At 34.8% G+C, this 24983-nt stretch overlaps 2 protein-coding genes across 6 annotated transcripts in view; one reads left to right on the forward strand and one right to left on the reverse strand.

The window, feature by feature from the left end:
• Positions 1-1801: 1801 nt before the first annotated feature.
• LOC138307705 (uncharacterized) lies at positions 1802-24967 on the reverse strand. Of its 2 annotated transcripts, none has more exons than XM_069248549.1 (7): positions 24823-24967; positions 9852-9985; positions 8840-8939; positions 7814-8037; positions 6568-6681; positions 5709-5795; positions 1802-3372 (listed from the first exon to the last, which is right to left on the reverse strand). In XM_069248549.1, exons 2-7 carry the CDS (start codon positions 9962-9964, stop codon positions 3315-3317), a joined length of 696 nt encoding a protein of 231 aa, XP_069104650.1. In that variant the 5' UTR covers positions 9965-9985; positions 24823-24967; the 3' UTR covers positions 1802-3314. The 2 variants fall into 2 exon arrangements, with proteins under 2 accessions (XP_069104650.1, XP_069104649.1); XM_069248548.1 differs by lacking the exon at positions 24823-24967 and adding an exon at positions 12151-12239.
• LOC138307704 (FERM, ARHGEF and pleckstrin domain-containing protein 2-like) overlaps positions 17455-24983 on the forward strand; it is a 129654-nt gene continuing 122125 nt past the window's right edge. For 3 of the 4 annotated variants that reach the window (XM_069248542.1, XM_069248546.1, XM_069248547.1), the window contains exon 1: positions 17455-17610. The gene's annotated coding sequence lies outside the window, so the exon portion shown is untranslated. Of the gene's footprint in view, positions 17611-22061; positions 22084-24983 lie in introns of those variants that run through there. The other variant, XM_069248544.1, reaches the window with a different exon arrangement.

Consider the following 24983-nt stretch of genomic DNA (forward strand, 5'->3'; position numbering starts at 1 on the left):
GAGAAAGGCATTTTCAGTACTTTGGGATTAAGGGCCAAAATCCAAGATGGCAACTTATCAGACATAGTGTTTCCTAATATGGCAGAATTTAGAGTAACCTAAATTTGAATTCAGAGATGTCTCTTCAGCACTTTAAAGTGAACAGTCGGGCAAGGATGGCTAAAGTCGGTAAAAATGGTGTGAATGTATCCAGTATGATTTCTTATGGAATAGAAAAATAAACTTTCTCGTCAAAATCTGTCTGCGTAGTAGAAATTAATTTAAAGTATAGAAATCCTAAAACGTCCTCCCGGCTGACTATGTCCGTTGTTACATTTCCACGCAGCCTCGCTTTCAATGCTTTCAACTTTTCTTTATTTCAATCGTCAGAACTAAGAAACGTAAGCAGAACTTGACCGTTGTATTAATATGCGAGAACTTTTGGGAGGCCAATGAACGCATTTAGACTGGTTTTCTTTGCCTGACTATTCACTTTAAGAATAAGCAATAATAAACTTGAAAATTCAAGATGGCTGACTGTTGGCCATCTTGTTTTCTTATCAGCCCTACAAAGAATCCATGGGAAGCATACATATAAAATCTGATACCAATTCCTTCAGTTTTGATAAATAGAAGAAACAAATTTTCAACTATCAATGTCCATCTTGTGTGATCGGTCAACATCATGCAATATGCATGACTAAGGCCAGACTGTGGACTTGAATGAAAACTAAGGTTATTTTTTTCCAATTCAGACTCGCTGTCCAGGCACCTTTTGGAAGTTTAAAGGCCCACTACCTTTCTGAAACAAATAATTGATGTTTTTTAAAAACAAAAATAACATAAGAAAATATATATTGATGACCTATGACGAGGCTACCACACTAAACAAATGCACGATTTCTCGCATTAACTATGTTACCAGTGAAGATCCATTATGAAAATTAACATTTGATTTATTTTTATTAAATTAATTGTTCAGAATGAGTTGACACGTGTAGTATTAACAGTACGCCAATAACTTGTGCAACTCAACAAAATTATCAATCTTATTTTAAATTCCAATATTAAAACAATAAAAAGTCGCTTCGGAAAGGTAGTGGGTCTTTCATACTGTCACACCAAGTTGATTTCACTATTGATAAGGGATTTTGTTTCTCTTCATTCTCTTACGTGACAACAGTTGTTAACAGTGCTCCAACATCACATTCTTTAGAGTCAACCATTCTTATTGATTTCTTATCTGTATTATCTACACAGAAAACAAAATGGAGTCTGCATTTTCTCTACTACATCAAAAGCAAAGATTTCTTTTTCGAAAGTCCATAAGTTTCTTCCTGGTTTGTTTAAAGATACTCCAGCGCTGACAGAGAAAAAACGATACCTATCATTTGAACAATAGCTAATGTTTAATTGTGTATATATGTGTCCAATTAACACAAAAATACATAAATAATTAAAATAATGAATGAATATTAAGTACTTTCACACTCAGTACTTCATTCCATATAGAGGGCATATTGTCGTGGATTTTGTTTGGGACGTGATTAATTATTTTAATATTTTTATCTTGAAGTAAAATAAGAAGCTCATTTTTGTCAAAGATGGTAATGGTGTAAAGTGAGTAACTTTTACAATTGAAGAAAAACATTTCCTGGTAATTCATCTACTCCTGTTTTTGATAAAGAAAAAATTCCATTCGTCAGCTGTGGAGCATCTTTAGGCTACAAAATGGTGCTTTTATTAGCTACATTTGGTTCAAACTAGCTTGTAGGTATGTATATGTGTAAAAACTTGTACACAAATGAAAATAACGTCAAAATTTGGTCATGATCAACATTTTTTAATAAGTTTCCACGTCAATCAAATCTATACAATATTTTACTGTATCACAAAGGGACCTATAAATTATCCACAAGCAGGGCTCAGTTTCATGAATATTCCTTAACTTTAAGGAATCACTTAACTTAAAATTCTCCATAGGAAAGCATAATGCTCCTTAGCTAAAGATTTTCTCCTTCACTTCTGTATGCTTTTCTGTGGGGAATTTAAAGTTAAAGAATTCCTGAAAGTTAAGAAATATTTCTGAAATTTGGCTCTGCATCTGACAATCTTGCCAAATATTTCTACTTTACAAACTCTCTCATACTTTATTGACATGAACAATAATTGTTTACATAATTTACCCGTGTATATGAAACGTACAGTAATATCATATACAGTTAAACCTGTCTTAGCGACCACCTTTGTATAAAGACCACCTGCTTTTTAGGATTCCAAATATTCATTCATAACACAATATGACCTGTGAATAAAGACCACTTAGCTTTAGAGACCACTTTTCTCTTGTCCCTTGGGTGGTCTTTATATACAGCTATTTGCAATACATAATAAATCACATTCATACAAAAATCAGTACTAAGTACGGTAATCTTATGTAAAGCCAGAAATAAATGGTTATCAAATTACAATTGCTATCGTTAGGACACCATCCCTTACATGAGATGAAATCCTCGATACTTCAGGGGTTCTAATCACTTACTATCTCTACATCCCTGGACTATCTCGTAGTAAAACTGGAGGCAACAAGACAGAACAGGTTATTTAGCCCTTTGCTGTACATCAAAAGAGCCATATAACGGTACACTGTGGTTGACTGTGTGGCTTTTAATTTGGGCGTTTCTCTGAAGTCTTCAAAGAATTATTTTTTGCAGACATGTGATTGGTTCAGCTTGATCCTGAGCTGCCTTAAGTTTTACAATTAGATAGTCCAGGGGCGTAGAGATTGTAAGTGATCGGAACCCCTGGAGTATTGAGGATGCCTCATGATCACTTCCTTAATGTCTTTATCATGGTACCTTTTCTTTTGCGAATTTGATAAAATCCAACTTTCAAATTAAACAAAGATTTTGGGTTTTGAAAATCTCCATTAGATCATTGATATATTATTCTTCATTGTACAGTAAAATTATGATCTATCAGAGTTATTTCCCTTCACTCAGTGCTGACATTAAGAAGCTGTTCATTTTTTTAACGGACCTGCAGATTTTGATACAGGCCTGTGAGGACTTTGACAGGGCTTGTCTGAAAACAACATTAAATCACCAGATCTGTCTTAAATTCATAACTGTAAACTAGGTCCAACCAGTCCAACCGTATAATGAAAAATGGCCTTCACCAGAATGCATTTTATCCAGCTACAATGTACATGTATATGTATAAGCCACCTTTTATGTCCATACTGAATTAAGTTTGTCAAAAAATCAATGTTCATATTTAATTTTTTTTCAGAAAAAGTTCCCGATTGAAGAATCAGAATGCTAGATATATGTTGTTTATTTTCCCTTGTACTGCTCTTCAAAATACTCATTGATGTATTGACTGCTTGCAGATCTGTAAATAAAATAAAAGTAATTATACAACAGTCCCAAAGGGCCTGTACCGTCCCCTTACTACTGTATATTATACAAGAGTCCCACAGGGCCTGTACCGTCCCCTTACTACTGTATATTATACAAGAGTCCCACAGGGCCTGGACTGCCCCCTTACTACTGTAAATTATACAAGAGTCCCACAGGGCCTGTACTGTACAGGGTTAGCATATAGCGGGAAACTAAGATATATGGTCGTATGCAGGGTTGGGGTATAGCAGGGAACTAAGACGTATGCAGGGTTGGTGTATAGCGGCGAACTAAGATGTATGCAGGGTTGGTGTATAGCAGGGGAACTAAGATGTATGCAGGGTTGGTGTATAGCGGGGAACTAAGATGTATGCAGGGTTGGTGTATAGCGGGGAACTAAGATGTATGCAGGGTTAGGGTATAGCAGGGAACTAAGACCTATGCAGGGTTGGTGTATAGCAGGGAACTAAGACGTATGCAGGGTTGGTGTATAGCGGGGAACTAAGACCTATGCAGGGTTGGTGTATAGCAGGGAACTAAGACGTATGCAGGGTTGGTGTATAGCGGGGAACTAAGATGTATGCAGGGTTGGTGTATAGCAAGGAACTAAGACGTATGCAGGGTTGGTGTATAGCGGGGAACTAAGATGTATGAAGGGTTGGCGTATAGTGAGGAACTAAGATGTATGCAGAGTTGGTGTATAGCGGGGAACTAAGACGTATACAGGGTTGGTGTATAGCAGGGAACTAAGACGTTTGCAGGGTTGGTGTATAGCGGGGAATTAAGACGTATGCAGATTTGGTGTATAGCAGGGAACTAAGACGTATGCAGGGTTGGTGTATAGCAGGGAACTAAGACGTATGCAGGGTTGGTGTATAGCAGGGAACTAAGACGTATGCAGGGTTGGTGTATAGCAGGGAACTAAGACGTATGCAGGGTTGGTGTATAGCAGGGAACTAAGACGTATGCAGGGTTGGTGTATAGCAGGGAACTAAGACGTATGCAGGGTTGGTGTATAGCAGGGAACTAAGATGTATGCAGGGTTGGTGTATAGCAGGGAACTAAGATGTATGCAGGGTTGGGTATAGCAGGGAACTAAGATGTATGCAGGGTTGGTGTATAGCTGGGAACTAAGAAGTATGGAGGGTTGGAGTATAGCAGGGAACTAAGATGTATGTAGGGTTGGTGTATAGCAGGGAACTAAGATGTATGCAGGGTTGGTGTATAGTGGGGAACTAAGATGTATGCAGGGTTGGCGTATAGCAGGGAACTAAGATGTATGCAGGGTTAGGGTATAGCAGGGAACTAAGACCTATGCAGGGTTGGTGTATAGCAGGGAACTAAGACGTATGCAGGGTTGGTGTATAGCGGGGAACTAAGATGTATGCAGGGTTGGTGTATAGTGGGGAACTAAGACGTATGCAGGGTTGGCGTATAGCGGGGAACTAAGACGTATGCAGGGTTGGTGTATAGAGGGGAACTAAGATGTATGCAGGGTTGGCGTATAGCGGGGAACTAAGACGTATGCAGGGTTGGTGTATAGCGGGGAACTAAGACGTATGCAGGGTTGGTGTATAGTGGGGAACTAAGACGTATGCAGGGTTGGTGTATAGCGGGGAACTAAGACGTATGCAGGGTTGGTGAATAGTTGGAAACTAAGACGTATGCAGGGTTGGTGTAAAGCATGGAAATACTGTATAACATAAAGTTTGTTTAGGAGTGATTAAACACTGTAAATCAATTAATTTTAATGATAGGGGTGAGTTATATTTTTTTTGCGTTTTTTTTTTTTTTTTTTTGGTTGAAGATCCTGTACTATAAACCGATTTTCTTCCGCAGTTACGAAAATTCGGGACTTCCATTTCAAAATCAATTTGCTTAGATTAACTCTCATGGATTTACCTTTTGGATTAAATACATAAAAAAACTTTCACAGAATTTGTGATCGTGAACTTTCACAGAATTTGTGATCGTGAAATTAAATCGCGTGTGTTGGTTTACCGTACATGGTAGTCGATATATAATAATGCCATCTGATGAGATATCAATATAAATCAGAAAAAACAAACAAAAATGGATATTTAGATGTAATCGTTGAAGAAATCTTAATGACGTTTTGCCTAAATAATGCAGCAAAACTGACAGCCATTAACTAGATTACGTATAAGTTGATAAAATTGTGGACCAAGCTTTTATCATAGGCTTGAGCTGCAAGTATTGCCATTCACTTCATCTTTCACATTTATAAACACATATTTTTTTCCATACCTTTCCTTTCAGTTACAAGATACTGTATCGGCGTCATGTCTTATTTTAAAATTTACTTACTTTCGCGTACGTCCCATTTGGTAGTCGTCGTAAAAATTTCTGTAGGACATTCTATCCATTTTTGGATCATCATCCAGTGTGGAAACACTGAAAATCAAATCAGACATGTATAAAGTTGACAAAGTTTGGTTTGGTTAACACACATGAAAATAATCTGGTTTACAGTACATGTATTTGGGAACAGAAAAGTATATGAATATTTAGATTTAAAAATAATTTTTTGTCTATGCATTTTGAACTCAAGTAAAATCTCTTCAAAAATATAAACTTCGGTTTAGTTTGATAGTTTAACATCCTATCAACAGCCAAGGTTAAGATGGTAGAGGAAAGCTAGTGTCGACTGTTCCTCTGAGAAAAATCACAGACCAGTGGCCAGTACCTGGCTGCTGTCTCGTATTGGATTCGAACTCGCGACGAGAGGTGGAGGGCTTGTGGTAATATAATTAACGGGACACCTTAAACATTTGACCACTACGGCCTCAAAGTGGATATCTGTAATCTGTACTCTAACCAAAGTACTGAAAACATATTAGGGTAATAGTTACGCCTGAAAATTCCTACGTACAGTGGACCCATGATAATCTGCATGTCGATAGTCAAGAAAACTCCCGACGAAAATATCAGGACACACATTTGATAATTGACTAAGTAAATGGCTCAAGCAGTTCTGAAAATTCACAATCCAGAAAGTTTGGGCTGGGGATGCAAAGTTTGTATTATCAAAAGTCTACTTTACACTGTAATATAAAGAAATGAGTAAAAACACCAAATCTATGAAAGCTTGCTTGAAAAAAAAAGAATCTATGCTTAGTTATATGACTTAAAGATTTTGATGGTGACAGCATCACAATATACTTACAAGAATAATATATGTAGACCTAACATGATTGCTCCTAGTATCTTCACATCTCTCATAAACATCCTCCTGGCGTATTGTACGTTAGGTGTCCTGTCCCGCAACGTGTGTAAATACCTGTTGGAAAGAATGTAGGTTAAAATTGTAAAATTCGTAAGTACATTTTAATATTCCAATTTTTTCCTGTAAAATGTTATATTGATAACTAGTGTATTGCAAATCAGCTATCCTTTATGACATTTAAATTTCTCAATTTCCATAGTCCTTTCCTTGAATAACTAAATTGTCTCCCCTTATTATACTTGAATCATACATATCTTAAAAACAAATATTTTATTTTTAACACACTTACCCCTGAAGACACATTTATACTCCTCTAAATCAATGACTATTATGACTTATAATTTAATCAATGACTTATATAATTATATAATCATATTACTCTGTAATGATATATTAAGGGTGATGTTCCCTCGGAAATCCAGTGTCTAAAGTCCACTAGACTCTGTAGACTGATAACCGACAATATGGTGTATGAGGATATTCAAATATTCTAGTAGTTAAGCAACAGTACAGGAAGAATACGGTAATGCTAGTTGTCAAAATTACATTTGTATTATAAAACTACTGAGAATCTATTCACAGCCAAATTGTCACAGACAGCTGAAGTTTTTACATATAACTGCAAGATAACAACCTTGAACTTGTAGATCATTTTGAGGTTTGCCAATTTGTATATTCAGCAAACATCAAAGTATTTTTTATCACTGTGACCTTGTTGGAAATTTTCAGCCAAGAGATGGTGAGCTTGCTTTAAGAATTGTTATGTTTGACTTTTTGACCTTTTGACATTAGATTATGACTTCAGCAATCTTCAGTAAAAACTCTTTAACGGGTGATTTCATCATTAAAATGAAAATCTTAAAAAGGCCCGCTAAAACAGCTTTTAATTTTCACATTGAAAATGTAAAAGGAGATTCATAATTTTGTAGATTCGAAAAGATACTAGCTTAGCGTTAATACAACAATTTTCTTAACTTTTTGAAAAATGAAGTACTAATTTTCATAATGTTCATAATTTTTCACTGTTAACATATATTTCATGAGGAATCTTGCATTTATTTGGTTTTGTTATCTCAGCTTAGGCCATCAATATAAAATTTTTGAAGTTATTTTTTGTTTTCACAAACTTTTTAAGTTTTTGTTTCTAAAACACTGTGGTCCTTTTAATTTACGATTGAGTACATACCATGCTACCGCATGTTCGTTTTTAAACCTGGCAATGTAACTCTCCTCACTTTCACCAGGATTTCTAGGGGGGACATAGTAATCCTGTTGTTGAAATGTCGAGCCATATGTGACTTCATCGTAGATTTTACGTAGACTTTCATCGCCTATGCAGGAATAGGCTTCATTGATTGTGGCGATGGTCGCTGTAGCAGAAGGGTCTTCAGTGTTCACATCAGGGTGATGCTGAAACAGTAGTGTAAACATCTCTTTTGGTTTCAATGGCAGAGAACTACCTGGTAGTACTATCATAGACAAACAGCAACATTTCATTTCTGACCACAGTCATATTGTACGGATTCACTAATGATATCATAGGAAGGTAAATTAGAACGGAATTGAAATTAAATATTTTCATTTTTATCATATTCAATTTCAATTCTGTTCTTATTTACCTTCCTATGATTTAATTTCCATTTTGATCATGATCATTTTGTTGAAATATCAGAAAAGCGTTATCAAATGACTAAAACAATTATAACAATATTTGTCGATACCCTGCTGCTTCTTTTCAGAGACAAACCATAGACTTTTATAACATGTGAATATATGACAGTATTTTCGATAGTTTCATGTCAAAATTTAAAAAAAAAGAGATCTTAGAGGGATCTTGGTGTCAACCAAAGAATTATTTAGTCAGACAACTCTGCTTTTCAAACTTCATCTATAAAACCACAAATGCAATTTTAGAAAGTTCCCTTCAGTACTTTCTGAGTAACAGACTTCAATTATCAAAATCCAAGTAGCAGACTGAAATTTGAAGAAGATACCTTCAGTAGTTTCTGAGCAATAGTGGTAGCAAGAATTGTTTACGGAAGGACAGACGGATGGTCATAGGCATGGATGAACGGACAGACCAAAGACCAATGACAAGGGTGATTTGAATAGCCCACCATCTGTTGATGGTAGGCTAAAAAAAATTTTTTTAAGACAAACGTCACAACTAAAACGATTATCTCCCTAAATGTTAAGCAGACATATATCATACCTTTTTAGACAAAGAAATGAAGGCCTCTTTGATTTCCTTTGGAGATGCATCACGATTTACTCCGAGAGTTTCATAATGTGTAAGGGTCACAAACTCATGTCTGAAACAGGATAATACACAGAAAAGTTACACAAGATATCACACAGAATAAGAGATCTCAAATGAATCTTGACATCCACCATTGATAGATCATTATCACTCAAATGAAAGATGGATCTTTTCTCTTAACTTCTCTATCAAAAATTAAAATCTTTGATAACAGAGATTTTTCCAAAGAAATAATTTACTCCATTGCCAATAGAGCAAAAAGATACTATTCATTTGAACAACAACTGATATTTAATTGCGTATGTTATATGTGTCATATTAACACAAAAATATATATAAAATAATGAAATTTGCTTTTAATGCACGAGTAAGCAGTATTTCATTTCATATAGGGCATAGTGCCATGAAGGTTTTTTCAGGAAGCAATTAGTTCTTTTTAATATTCTATCTTGAAGTAAAATAAGAAGCTCAAACTTTTCAATTGTAGTAATGGTGTTAAGAAAATAACTTTTGTAACTGAAGAAAAATACGAATTCGTCTGCTGCTGTTTTTGATAGAGAAAAAAAAACATTCATCAGCGGTGTACCATCTTTAAAAATTTAGTCAAAACTTCAAAAACCGATCAATCCATTTTAGATTATAATTGATTAGCAACACCCCACGCCACAAATATATACATGAGTTATTTCAAGTTTTACCTTACTATGTAGTTCTAAAATATTGTGATATACTGTTTAGAACGTATTTTGGGTTTATTTTCACAATTGATCTTTGCAGCATTTGACAGCATCATTCATACAATAAGCCAAGATGTTTCAAACCATGAATTTGATCAATTTTGCGAGGTATTAAGCTTCACAAATTTAGATGGATCTGCGAAATTAGCAAAATTAAATCCCTACAAATATTAGCAACTACATGTATACAGTAGTCCCAATTAAGATTTGACTATATTTTATCTTACCGCTTTAATTTAGTCGCAAATGTGGCCTGTGAAAACCTGAGAGGACTCTTACAGTAACAGAGACATGGTCTTCGCATCCAGCCAAGTCGGCTGGCAAAGAGCACAAACCTCATACTTCTAGGTTCACATTACACCTTAAAAGATAAAAAGAAAACAATAAAAATGACAAATTTTTTAACACATATGACCAATCAGTCACCCTGCACCTGCAGCGAAATATTTTATTGTCGCTAAAGAGAAAAGAGATTCTCAGAGAGACATATGAGAAAATTATATTTTTGCTCTTGAATAAAGTGCATGTGGCTCCATATTAAAGTTTACAATCAGACAATCAGATGTCAAAAACTTGTTAAATGGTATGATTTTGTCCATTTGTAGCTGTTTACACTGTTGACATCCCACCTACTCTGAGGTCTGTGTCAGGTAGATAATATATATATATATATATATGATAAATTTAAAGAAAAATCCTTACGGACGAAATCTGTAAGAAATAAAAAACAATAACGACTGACTAGTGAGCGCTTTCGCCCCATTCAAGGGAGCTCTTCGGACTAGTCAGTCGTTATTGTTTTTATTTCTTATATATATATATATATATATAGATGTCAACTCTGTGTTCTGTTCAGAATGTGCTTCTCATGCATACAGGCTAGCATGATGTTTCTCCTGGTTTTCAATTAGAGACATGCAGTTTAATTACTTTAAAATAGAGTAGTGTCAGTTTTTCAATATTATCAAAAGTCCTGACATTTTGGCTAGGTACTGTGCCAGATCCATATTGGATCCTGTATTAGCAAGACTCTCACTATATCACTGCCCCATTTGACAGTTCATTGACAACAAACTGACTGTCAACAGGATATAATGTTTCAAAAGTGTCTTGTCATGCTATACCTCTAACATTGTTGGAAACTCCACTATACTCTGTTTATATCTGACCGCAACGTAGTGTAGGGGGATAACATGGATAACTGAAGATGATGGTAACTTAGTTTTAAGGTTAATTAAAGTTTATTTCTAACAAAAATTTAATTTATAGAAATTTTTGAACCCTTGTGACATTGTGTAATGGAGTAGAGATTAGAGTGGGGGTACGTAATTTCGCACACTTTTGGCATTGATTTTAATGAATTTCAAATACTTTCATTCCGAACCAAAAAGGCTGAACTTACATCGGCAGATGTACAAGTGCTTCACAACACACGAGTATGTAACCGGATATGCGCAGACGTATCACTGCGCACGGGAGCTGTTATTAACTTGATGTTAACCTGTAGTTGAACGGGTTTGGGGGACGTAATTTCGCACACACACCCTCAAACTTTCTTGTTTTTGGAGAAAATAATCATTTTCAAACATTTCATGGACCAACAACATCATAAACAAAGATTGAGTACAGTTCCAATCTTGAAATGACATCAAAACACAATTATATTTCTAAATGAAAAAGTGACATTTCGCCGCCATTTTCGATATGAAAAATGACCGCTCCCTATAGTAAACAATGTAAACGAGGTCAAGAAAGTCATAGGGTGTCCGCAGAAAATATCTGTTTTCCACTTATATTTGATGGATTTTCATACGGGTTTCGATATATTCTAAAAAAAGGATAGTTTCTCTACATATTTGTACGTGAATCAGTTATTTATCACCCAGAATTATTTTATGTCAAGTGGTTTATTTTCTATAAATTTCTTTACTGAGATGGGCCGTATTGTTCCGATTTCGTTTTTTCAAAACAAACTTATCCTGAAAAAATTAACTAAATATGACAAAATCACTGTTAGAGGCCTCCTTTAGTCATAACATAAACAACAGAGCAAATCTTTCTGACATTTAAAGGAAGATTGCGAAAAAATCGTCAGGTGTGCGAAATTACGTACTGTGCGAAATTACGTACCCTCACTCTACTTCAATGTGACCATAAGGAAATAACAAGTATCTGCTTCAACTAAACCCTACAGTCAGCGTTTGACTGTCCAAGTTGCAGTAAGCAATGTGAAATCAAGACTTTAATTGATGGAGCTAAGTGTCCTTGTTCTGGTAATAACCGCGCCTAGGACATTGAAATCAAGACTTTTCATCGATCTGTAAGAATAACGAACAGTACCAGTAACATTACAGTATGTCAACAAAATATAAAATGTACCGAATGTTGTTACCAAATGTTTTTGGGTAAGACTAAATTTATTTTTGCCGATATACTGATTGATACGTTTGACCAGAACAAGAATAAATTAGATGACAACGAGAAAAAGTCGTATATTTCACTGATTTCCCCCTGCATTCTTACTACCTGAATAACAATTTGGTGTTAGAAGTCGCCGTGAAGATCACCGGAAACCAAATAACAGTGACTAATTTCGTCACAAAAACCGGATGCCCGTTTTGTTCCGGAAAAACCCGCATATGACGACTCCGACTCGCCATTTTTAGTATACTACAAATAAAGGGGTAGATAAAGGGGCAGATCGCCTCGAAAATTTGACTTTTTTTTTTGTCCACACGGTTGGAATTAATTCCTCGTCTCAAATATGTACAGCTCGTATATTTTGACGTGTAGTGGTATTTTTGTAGCACAATGCCGTACGTGCGTGCCATAAAATTGATGTGAAAATTTCTTTAAAATTCAATTTCAACATCTAGGAGAAATTTCCGGCAATCTTCAGGATGTTTGAACTCATGACATTAGTCACGTATACATCTCAATTTTTCCTTGTTCAAATTCTTAATTTTAAGTTTATTTCTTTGAATTCATTGTCTTTGCCAATCATTCTAAGGTATATGTGTTATGACCATTCATTAAAAATTGAAAGTAGGCTTTTCTTTCTTTCTTTTAATATCAGTTGCTCCACCGCCGATAGAGCACAAACGATTCTCATCATTTTAACAATTGGTGATTAACGATGAGTAGGACTATATATAATGTAAGATAATTTTATTTGGCTTTGGGTGCAAGCACAATCAGTACTTCATTCCACATAGGACATAGTGAATTTTTTCGGGATGAAGTTAATCATTTTTATTGTGTTTCTCTTGAAGAAAAATTAGAAGCTCAACCTTTTTAATTTTACAACTAGACACAAAGTTATTCTCCTAAAACATAATTATATATAAATATATATATATATATATATATATATATATATATATATATATATATATATATATATATATATATATATATTAGACATTTAGGGGAAACCTCTGCCGGTTCACGAGTTGTTAAATAATTATTGATAAGGTTATTGTTAAATTTTAGTTTGTTTTTTCTAACATAAAGAAGTCAAGAGTTAAACCCCTCTGCTTCAAAAGTGTGAGGACAATTACCCACCCCTCCAAAAGCTACCTGGACCGTCCACCATAACAGAAATCCAAAGATTGGTTCTTGAAATCGTTTTTACCATTTCAGACTGGTAAAATTTGGTGCCTGGAGTCTGCGGCAGTGTGCTTCAGTGAGATATCACTCTCGTAAAATGGCATCTTTGATATTCCAGGGGTTACTATCACTGTCGTACGTAAAATCCACTTTATATATACCGACAGTGATAATAACTTGGCCCTGGAAAACTATATTGTATATATCAATTATTAATTTGTTTTCTTTTTCTGTATTATACACTCTCTTTTTTTAGGAATAAAGGTTGTTGTTGATGATGATGATGATGATGATGATGATGATGATGATGATGATGATGATGATGATGATGATGATGATGATGATGATGATGATAATGAGTAAGAGTTACTGTATCTCAAAGAGACAAAACAAAACACGATTGCACAATAGACTGCACTGCAAATTTGCATACAGGAATTTCCGACCATCACCTTTCCAAAATGACTTTTAATTGTTAAAATTGGAATGTAAAACGAAATTGATAATTTTGTTGAGTCGCAAAAGTTATCAGCGTACCGTTAAAGGCCCACTACCTTCCCGGAGCAAAACATAAAGGTTTCTTAAAAAACATTAATAACATCAGAAAATATATACCGTTGGCCTAAGATGAGGTTACAACACCAAACATATGCTAGATTTCCTGCGTAATTTATGATAACAGTGGAGAGTCATTTCGCTGTTTTGCCGTCTGGCGCAGAGATAGTCAACTACCGCGAGGTATTTAGGACGACGGCGGGAAACATAAAACGACCCGCGTTATAAATATTAACATTTTATTTATTTTAATAAAATTGTTCAGAATGTGATGATACGTGTAGTATTATCGGTAAGTTAATAACTTTTGTGACTCTACAAAATTATCGATCTCGTTTTTCATTCCCATTTTAAAAAAAAAAGCCGTTTCAGAAAGGTAGTGGCCCTTTAATACTACAATTGTCAACAGATTCTGAACAATTTAATTAAAATAATCCAAATGTTAATTTTCATAATGCGAGTCGTCATGATTACCGAGCGTTCGTTGATCCATTACTGCTCCAGACGGCAAAGCAGTGAAATTAATTTTCACCGTTAACATAGTTTAAGCAGGAAATCTTGCATTTGTTTGGCGTTGTAGTCTCATCATAGGTCATCGATGTATATTTTCTTATGTAAATATTATCATTTTTTTTCTCGTTTTTTTTTAAAGGTTGTGGGCGGTATACAGGGAGTGGAACTGGTTCGTCTGTTGTCAGTATTCTGTGTTACTGGCAACATGTTTTACTGAGATAGTCCTATAAAAAGGACTATAGTTCCTCTTTAGGGAAAAAGGGACACAACACGAGCATACTGCAGTCTCCCAAAACGCACATCTCGCTGACTAGTGACTACACACAACTGAAAACGGCAAGAACCATTCTAATCAACCAACAGAACTGGTACGGTATCGTTTATTCTAATCAACCAACAGAACTGGTACGGTATTGTTTATTCTAATCAACCAACAGAACTGGTACGGTATTGTTTATTCTAATCAACCAACAGAACTGGTACGGTATTGTTTATTCTAATCAACCAACAGAACTGGTACGGTATTGTTTATTCTAATCAACCAACAGAACTGGTACGGTATTGTTTATTCTAATCAACCAACAGAACTGGTACGGTATTGTTTATTCTAATCAATCAACAGAACTGGTACGGTATTGTTTATAAAACTGGTACGGTATTGTTTATTCTAATCAACCAACAGAACTGGTACGGTATTGTTTATTCTAATCAACCAACAGAACTGGTACGGTATTGTTTATTCTAATCAACCAACATAACTGGTACGGTATTGTTTTTTCTAATCAACCAACAAAACTGGCACGGTATTGATGCTTTGATTTTGATCTGCTAAATAATTCTACCATTATAATGCAAACGAAGTTTCATGCCTTTATTCCACAGGGTCCTGGCACGATTTTTTTACAAACATTATATGTATATATATGGAACAAGGAAGTAAATCCAACCGTGTGGACAAAATAAAATTGTCAAATTTTCGAGGCGATCTGCCCCTTTATCAAAACATACAAAACGAACCCGATTACATAATAGGATACGAACAGTAATGCGGGACAAAGTAGACAAATATTTAACTAAACGGCACAATGGAGTGTAATATTCATGCCAGATCCCTGTGCTTAATTCCATCTCTTATTTGATTTTTTCGGAGTTGTCATTAATCCTCGACTTACATGGTCGCTGCTAAATTGAACTTTTTTTAAGGTCGATTTATAAGCAGAGTGTCAAAAAATACGTAATTGAAAAATGCTTAAAGGGACAATTCATTCTAAGAGAACATTAAAATTTGTACATATATCGGAAAAACCCAGTTCTAATGGAATTTAGATCAGTCGGTTTTACTGTGATATGCCTGAAAAGCCCATGGTGGTGACATATGTGTGAAATTTTCAAACTCGCTCGCTGTCCGCCATTACACATTGAGGTCGAACTTCTTGTATGCCGAACCCTGTCCCTTGCTCGTAGAGTAATGCAACTTTTGTCTATAACTGCTCAAATCGCTCTGAAAATAGTTTGTTTACCTTATTAGGTGAATTATCTTGCCTCAAAATCATTTTATCACCTTCGCAGTGGTTATGTAGTTCATTTGTTTAACGTGCGTGACTTTGGCTCGGGTATAGGTACAGCGCCCATATTCTACCTGCTTAATCGTATTGATCAACGATATTAATTAAAATACTTAACAATGACGTGGAATTTGTTTATGTTTAACGTTATTTGATTCATAAGAAATATAGAACAATACATTTATGCCATATTTCACTTCTTGGTTATGTAAAAGAATTAGCCTGAGTGAATTGACATTACGAGAAGCAAAGAGGGAAACAGTATATACATGCGAAGGGCGAATACACAATGAACCGCGTACAGATTGATAAATTACGAGAAAATTCTGTTGCAAAAACCAGGAAACTGCAATGTTTTTATTCCCTAGATTCAAGTAAACTAGATTCGTAAACGTATTTCCTGCTACATAGGCATGTATGTAAACGAGAAATAGTGAGCTTGGCATCCGGCATGAATATGGAGGTCACGTGATTTTGTCTTTTAAATCCATAGAACATGACAAGAGGGACAGAATGGAGCAATTTATTGACGAATATTTTCTACATTGTTACACAGGAAACACGTGTTAACACGCAATATAGTGCTTCTCTTCGAGAAAATCATCCAATATTACTAGAAGTCTGTGGTTTTGCCTACTGTAGTCTACCGTTACACCCGTTTTGTGTGACTGGAAAATGTCAATAAAAAGACTTTTAAATCGCGGGTCACTTGAATTTCATGTTGAATTTCCAAGAACAATAATTAAGTAAGTGATAATAAATTTGGTCATAGTTTTTGAAAGTGTCTAATTGGATGCTTGTTTCCATGATTGTTTGATTCATTTATTCATAATGGTTTCCCCTAAAAGGAAATGTTTTACCTGAAGATGAATAATACTTATTTCCCTAATCTATTATCACTTACAGAAATAGTATGATACTTTATGTAAGATAGTGCATATTTCCAGGAAACGGGATCAGAAACATGTATACAAGTATATGAATCTAGTGGGATTTAATGATGTTAAAACCGCTTGTTATAGAAAATCGCAAAATTTACCAAAATTATTCAAAGAAATATCGCTCTCTCTTGAAAAGTACATCAAATAAAACTTTGGTCTTATTCTTTCTTCTTTCTATCATTATTTTCAGGAGAATCTCAATTTTTCTCTTTTCTTCTTTGGTTCTTAGTGAAATTTTTCCACTCTTTAATTTAACGATTGATGTTTTTCATAATAAAAAAACTTTTGTGCAAAGTTTATATTGCATTAAGGACAAACAGGTCTACATCTATGTGACTTATCACTTATATAAATCCTTGATTGTATCAAAGAGACTGACAAGACAATAGCAAGCAAAATACGAAACAATGTCTTACAAGATATAAGTCGAGCACCGACTTCCGGTAGCTATTCCATCCACTGTGCAAATGACCTGTGGTATTTACTCCCCGGTCTGACTCTGTAAATAATTTTTGAACACGCAAAACAACCGAACAATGAACGGCTGTATCCAAAACAAAAGAAAAAAGGGGTAAATTTTAGCAAGTTAAAAGATGTTGCATCTTGCAGAATATTATAAATATTTACTGACCTACATCGCAGACAACGCAAAATCGGTGGGAGGGAATCAGAACAGCAGAGGTCAAACTTGCTCAGCGTGTCATTAGATCGGTATTTTACGACTACTGTGAGGTGATTTTAAAGCAAAATACTTCCGTTCACAGGGAATTAAGTACAATTATTCGATTCGAACACATCTTAAGGTAAGATATTAACCCTTTTTGCTACAATCGGTGTTATATGATTGGATAAAACCACGCACTTTCGTTGAAGTGGGTGAGGGGGCATCCATGTTTCTGGGCTGCTTGCTACGGAATACACACACAACCCGAAGCACAAGCATGGTCTCTGATAATCAAAACATGATGCAGTCTGGTTCTTCTGTGTATGATGCCAATGTTTACTTATTTTTACGTTACATGTGTTTCTAACTGATGCTTGTCACATCCATGAAATGCCGTTATTTAGTAATTTATGTACCATATCGAATCCAATAGGGTTGTCTAAGGAGAACCAAAGAGGCTTGACACACATTTTGTTCATGGCCACCGGCCCCAGTTACTTTGTGCACATTAACTTGTGTTTCATGAAACTGTATTCAAAATAAAAACAGCAGTTTTTGTTGCAGTTTTCTCACATGCTTAAAGTAACAGTTCTACATGAAACGTGATTTAAGCATCAGAAAAATAACAAACTGGTGCTTTGTGGCATATAAGCATTGTATTGATTTCTTGAAGACATTGACAAGTTACATGCACGGAAATTTATATGTATTGTTAAGAAATTGCTTACACCTGATATCCAGTGATCTTTATCAAGATATGTTTCTCCTGGTGTACCCAGTCTCAGACATGCGGCTCTGGCCTGGAGCTGGCAAAACTGCTGTAGTGAAGCACGGTTTTATTGTAGGATCATGTACTTTTATACAGACCTATGAGAATTTGATAAATGAACCAAAGAACATGTTTCCGCTACAGATGGAAATGCATGCAACTTTTTTTTAATTGGTGCTTTATATATATGATTTTTTTTGGTGGGATCTGCTGGGTCATTCACTGTGACTGCATGGTGACCATTACTGTAGGCATTAGGTAGATCGATCGAGCTTCCATCTTATTAGTAGAAGTGTAACTGTTCTAAAGCCTGTGTTTGATCCCCAATCTGACCATGCTTATTTCTGCTTCTTACACCCATGTACTCTTGGTGTCTGTCTTAAACAGAATTTTATAAATATTAATATTAATTAAATCCATGCCTGCATGGTAATTATGATCAGCCAATTAATTCATCTTTATAATTAAACCTGTATGTCTGGTAGTTATATTGTTCTAATTATAAACCAATTATTTTTTGTATATTTGTAAAACTAAGAAGAAAATATTTAAAGGTAAAAGACAAATAAATGACCAAATGTTTCACATCAAGAGTACTTCAGCCACAGAAAACATTTCGCATTGGATGAATCTATATTTTTCAATGTTACAACAAAGATTTGTGATGTTTTCCACATGCTGTTATTTATAATGGTATATTGGATGATAATTCTCTCACAAAATCTTCTGCGTCGCTCTTTGTCGTTCTATATTGAGGATTTTTCTTGATAACCCAATGCACAAGTGTAACAGTGAGAATAGCACTGGTACTATATATGTTGTATTAGTTAATGTCCATTTACTCTGTCATGAATTTTGATCTTTGAAACGCTTTCAACAATTAGGCTACGTTAAAGTGCCTGCGTGACTCCCATGCAGGGGTGTTTTCTAAGTAAAATAAAACTGGAGTCAAGGAAGACACAACTCTCCAGATTTTATTAACATTATTGATGCAAATTGAAATTATTTTTCTTCCGTAATTTTCTAATAACTACATGCGTAAATATGCGATCACGCAAGATCTCTTTAGATTTATTGAGGTGTTTTGTCCACTTAAAATTATGAATTACTTTATCTTTGTTTGGAAGTTCCAACCATTGGTGTGTTGAACAATGTGAGTCAAAAATCAATATCATGCCACAATGTCATTCTATACGATTTTTGTTTGTTCACTGTTGCCTTAATTTGTTTTTGTACTGACAAAAACTGTGTTCAGGCCTCGAATAATGAATTATCATTTTATGTTACTGGCTAAAAACAGCAAATGTCTTAAATTTGAAGTTGCGAAAATATCTTTTCATTTTCAAATTTCCATAATTGAATTATAGTTTTGTTATAAATATACAATATGATTTATTTCCATGATAATGTGAGATATTGTTCAGGTTATATCAACATTGTAGTAAGAATTGTGTCATCATATGTTCTATACAATTAAGTTATTCACAACTAGTATGTCCTTATTACAGTTGTCTCTGAAACCCATTTGCTCAGAAAAGCCAACTTCTTCTGTAATATGCATCACTTATTCTGGATTTGTGGTAGGTTTACCATAAATGGGGTATGCCTTCAACGTATATAAAATGGAGTCCCTCTGTAACATTTGAATGGACTTTCAGGAAAAAGTGGGTTCCTTTCATTTCTGTTTTTGAAAAGGATGTGTGGACTAGAAGGCTTAAATGCAAACCCTCGATCAGCCTGCTTATTCCTGAGAATACTGATGTATATAAAAAATTTTGATGAAATCATAATGGTGGTTGGACATATACGAAGTCCTAGCAGTAGCTCATTGCTGGTAGCTGGCTCCACATGTTAGTCAAAGGGGGTAGTAAGAAAGTTATTTTAAAATGGAACAAAACATTGAATAGAACATGGTGGCTAAGTGGATGAGATGTCCCGACATATTACCACAAGCCCTCCACCTCTGGGGTGCGGGTTTGAATCCCATGTGCGACAGTTGCCAGGTATAGGTACTGACTGCTGGTCGGTGGTTTTTCTCTGGGTACTCCGGCTTTCCTCCACCAACAAACCTGGCACACCCTTACATGACCCTGGCTGTTAATAGGACGTTAAAATAATACCACCAAACACCAAAAGAGTAGAACAAAACATCGAGTGGAAAATAGAATGAATTTCTGATTTTAGTGGAGATTTTTAGAAGCCCATCAGATGTCAGATGAATCAAAATGATTTTATGCACACCTTCCTGCAGTAGTTTAGCTTTCCACGTGTCTGGTTATATAAGGCTGCATGATTATAATAAATGGCCAAATAAAAGCCACGATGAAGGCACTCTGTCGTGGGTGTAAGTTATCATGTAGATATGGAAAGTGTTCATTTTACAGGTGTGATGGTAACACAGGTGAGTTAATGATGAAACAGGTGTACATTGTGGTCATTTTATACTCCTATAGGTATGGTTACACAGGTCATAGCAAATGGTAATGCATGCCTGTATACAAAATGCCTGTTGACACCCGCATGCAATGTATAGTGTGGACTGCTATAGAAATAAATTTTGTTATCACTTTATGTGAGATTTGGAACGTACAACTATATAGTAAACAAGTAATATATATACACGGTGCAAAAACTACAGTAATATATGTATACTGCGGGGCTGTAGTAATGTGATGATGGCTATTATGAAATTCACATGGGGTGATGTGTACATATTTACAGTTTTATAAGTGAAATTGATCCCAGCTGTCGGTTTTCTGCATCATGCACCTGGTTTACTTTTACCTGCATTAGTGATTCTATGGTATATCTATATAAAAAAGGATTCTTTCCACTTGTGTACATATTAGGAGAGTTGCATACATGTTGAGAGGGTATAAATATGGATTTATTTTGCAGCATTCATTTTTGGGTACATTAAATTTAATAGATTTGATTTATGCAGATAAACAGAAATTCAAACTCATTTTGATTGAATTTTGTTAACAGTGGTAATAGCAAAAAATTCAATTTCAATTTTACCAAGTATTTTAATTTGTTTACTGCAACTATAGCGCTATACACACATTAATGAACATGATTTTTCAAACTATAAAAGAAACATTTTACCAGTACAGGAGCCTAAATTAACTCATTCACCCCTGAAAATTCATAATGGACTGGTCTTGTCTTTGATTTAGAAGAGTCTAAATATATCTTCAGAGGTGAACAAGTTAATTGATCAGCCTCTGAGTTTAGATTATCTATAAATGTGTATTAACATGTAGTATATCTAGTATGTGAGCTAGGTTCAGAATGTCAGATATTGTTGTGTATGTAAACAATGCGCTATATGTATCTATGTATGCTATGTTCTCCAGAGTAAACAAATATTCCATTCAGTTTATTATGTATTGTTTACCTGTCCAGTATACACCTGTAATACAGGTATAGTTAGTCAGGTACAATAAACCAATGAGCATGAAATACAATAATATAAAATATAAGTTGCCTTAAAAATAAAAGCCTCTTTTTGTGATATTAGCAGTGACAGTTTCAAGGCTTTTATATTGTACTCCCCCTTCTAATCCCCCTCCCTCTTTCAACTCCCCTCCCCTATCCATTGCTCTACCACTTCTAAATCCATCTCCCACATTCACCCCCCCCCCCACACACACACACACACACCCACAACTCCACCTGTATTAGTAGGATATGTATATAATTTCCAGGTATTTGGTTTATAAGATGATATTGTAGAGCATCGCAGGGATTCTCTACTTGTGAGGAGGTTTAATCTGTACTGCCTCCTGCTGTTACAGTGACAGCTCACCTGTTATTAGGAACTCACCTATCTATAGCCAGGTGAGTTAATTAGCAGTGATAATCTGGGCTAAATAACAACTTACAAGGTCACAGGATGAGTTGGATGAAAACCTGATGTAAATAACAATATACTTACACCACAGGTTACCATCAGACAGTTAGGTGTGTATACCTGTAATTACAAGTGTGTACCTGTAATTAGCATCCGGTTAATCACTTTCAGTGGCTAGTTTACCTGACAGGATACTGACAGCTGTGTGCACTGTTAGGTCACAATGGCATCCAAATATTGTTAGATGTTCATGTGCATATATATATATATTTCAAACAATATATTCAGAAGCTATATACCGTACATTAGGTATAGTCATGGAATTGTTTATAGTTAAATGTGATTTAGTTAAACATTGACTATATATGCATCACTCTGAATTTGCATGAAGAATATAAAAAAATTCGGTGTTATAATTGTATATATTTCAAACAATACTTATTAGACATGAAATTGTTTGGACTTTAAATATGATTTATTTAAACATTGACTTTCATATATACATCAAACCGATTGTGTAGAAGTATTTCAGAGTTATAATTGGTGGATGTTGATTATAAGCCTGCTCATCTGACAGTTGCCTTGTTTCGAGGTCTAGTCTTTGGTACTTTGGAGCTGATGGACACTTCTCCACAAGCTTCCGGCTGACATGATGGATTGATTCATACTATATAGCTTCATTTCCATTGATTTTTTCACATGACATGTTACTGGAAGAATGTGACATTTAAACATCGATTCGAGAGATATAGAATTCTGATATTTGGGAATTAAAAGGAATTGTGCATATGTGTGTACTGCTACCATGATGTTGATGGTATTTTGTATTTTTTCTCAATTGGAAGTTTTTCAAAACATGTTCAAGGTTTATCATAATTTTTCGGAAATGATCTTGATTAGCTATATAAATCTTGATCGATCAAAATATTTCTGTAAAATGTGAGTTTTTCAAAACATGTTCTATAGGTTAGCATATAATGTTTCTGAAATTATCTTGATCAATCAATGCGTTTCTTTAGAATTTCTATAAATTACAGACTGTATATATATAATGACCAAGAGGTAGATCGAATTTTTTTGTATGTGAAACAAACTAAAACTTGTACTGGCAGAGTGAGAAGTCTGATGTACCAATCAAATTGGATTTTTCCTCCCCGTTTTTCTGACTAACAGAACCAATATCAGCCTCCATTCCATGGTCTTATCCAGTGGATTGTATTCCAGTGTCTGTAAATATCGGACAATATTGGACAATATTATTATGACCTGAAGGATTTCCTGTAGACCGAAGCGGAATTACAAAATATATTGTAATATGAATTACACTGAAGTATCTGTCAAGTACAAAGATTGGCATGCATGATGAAGAAAATATTGGGAAGTAAATTAATTAAAGAAAAATGCAGAGCTTATAATTATGTCTTTTATGTTCTGTCTATAATAATGTTGGAGGTGTATTTATATAGATCTTCACTAGACTCCTATAAACAAGGGAATCAATATTTTTAAATCAACGATGTTAATAATTATAATATCTATATTTCCAATGGGAAAATAGATGCTTCAAATTGTACAAATCAAGTTTGTTACATTGTATTAAAAATTCTGTGGGACGATTTTTCTATATATGGAATGAAGTACTAATTGCGCATGCAACAAAAGCAAATAAATGAATTTATATTATATTTTGTGTCAATATTAGACATATATACACGATTAAACACCAATTATTCTTCAAATTATGATTATCATTTATGCTTTGTTGGGGGTGAAGAATCTTAAGGCTTACTGTCCTGTTGGGATAGCTAGGATTCAAACCATGTCCATGTATGGACAGTTTTTGTTGCAGCTTGTCCAGACACAGCTGACAATTGTAAAGGGAGCATTCATTGTGACTTCATTGTTTTGTGAGCGAAAGTCACATTTTTTCTCTGAAAGAATGATGGAATATATGGAGGGCATTTAGGGACATTTATATATGTCATATACATATTTCTATGGTAAATTCATTTTATATAGGTCTCCATTCATCACATGTGTTCTTCAGTGTATATCCTAGCTATATCACTTAAATACTAAGCTGTAAACAAAGATTAAGGTAAATTAAAGAAATTTATACATCTGTAGAGTGCATAAAGTGATATATATATAGAGTGGAATAAATTTCACCGTACCTTTACCATGTGGGGAAATTAACGTTGATTAATAGGTCAGGTGGAACTCGGGTGTATACACACCTGTATATATATATTATATATAGGTCAGACCTCTATATGTTTATCTGCTGAGCCTTAGCTAGACTGATCATGTATCTCTAACAGCAGTAGTATTTAGCTTTGTTTGTGTATTATAGTGAGACAAACCTATAGTAATAGGCGTAGTCATGTAGGCAGTAAACCCGTATTTATACATATACCAATGCAATATTATTGTTATCCATAATAGCTTAGTTTAAATGGAAATAGACAAATTAACCCCTTTTACTTCCGCCCCTCAGGCCCCCAGGGGGTCAGCCCCACCAATTGTACAGTTTTTAATTCTTAGTCCATAAGGCCATTTTATGAATGAAGTTGAATGATTGATCAGAACTGATATGCTATAAATAAATACTGATACCGTGACCAAGGATAAAAATAGATTATCGATAATATGCACATTCCTATACATTTCTTTAAACAAAGTGTGTGATAAAATAGGTTCTTATCACTAAATGCCAATAAAAATACCTGTGTAAATTCCACAGAGACAATCCCTAACTGCCATATAAGGACAACGAGGACACCTTTAGGCCTTCAATGAGTCAGACTTGTGTCCGGGGTATCCCTTAGATTGCGTCCTGATCCTCGGTGTTGACACATGGATTTGTGCTCTATCAGATCCTATGCTG

This window comes from Argopecten irradians, chromosome 14 (assembly GCF_041381155.1).
Source record: "Argopecten irradians isolate NY chromosome 14, Ai_NY, whole genome shotgun sequence".
Taxonomy (NCBI): Eukaryota; Metazoa; Mollusca; class Bivalvia; order Pectinida; family Pectinidae; genus Argopecten; species Argopecten irradians.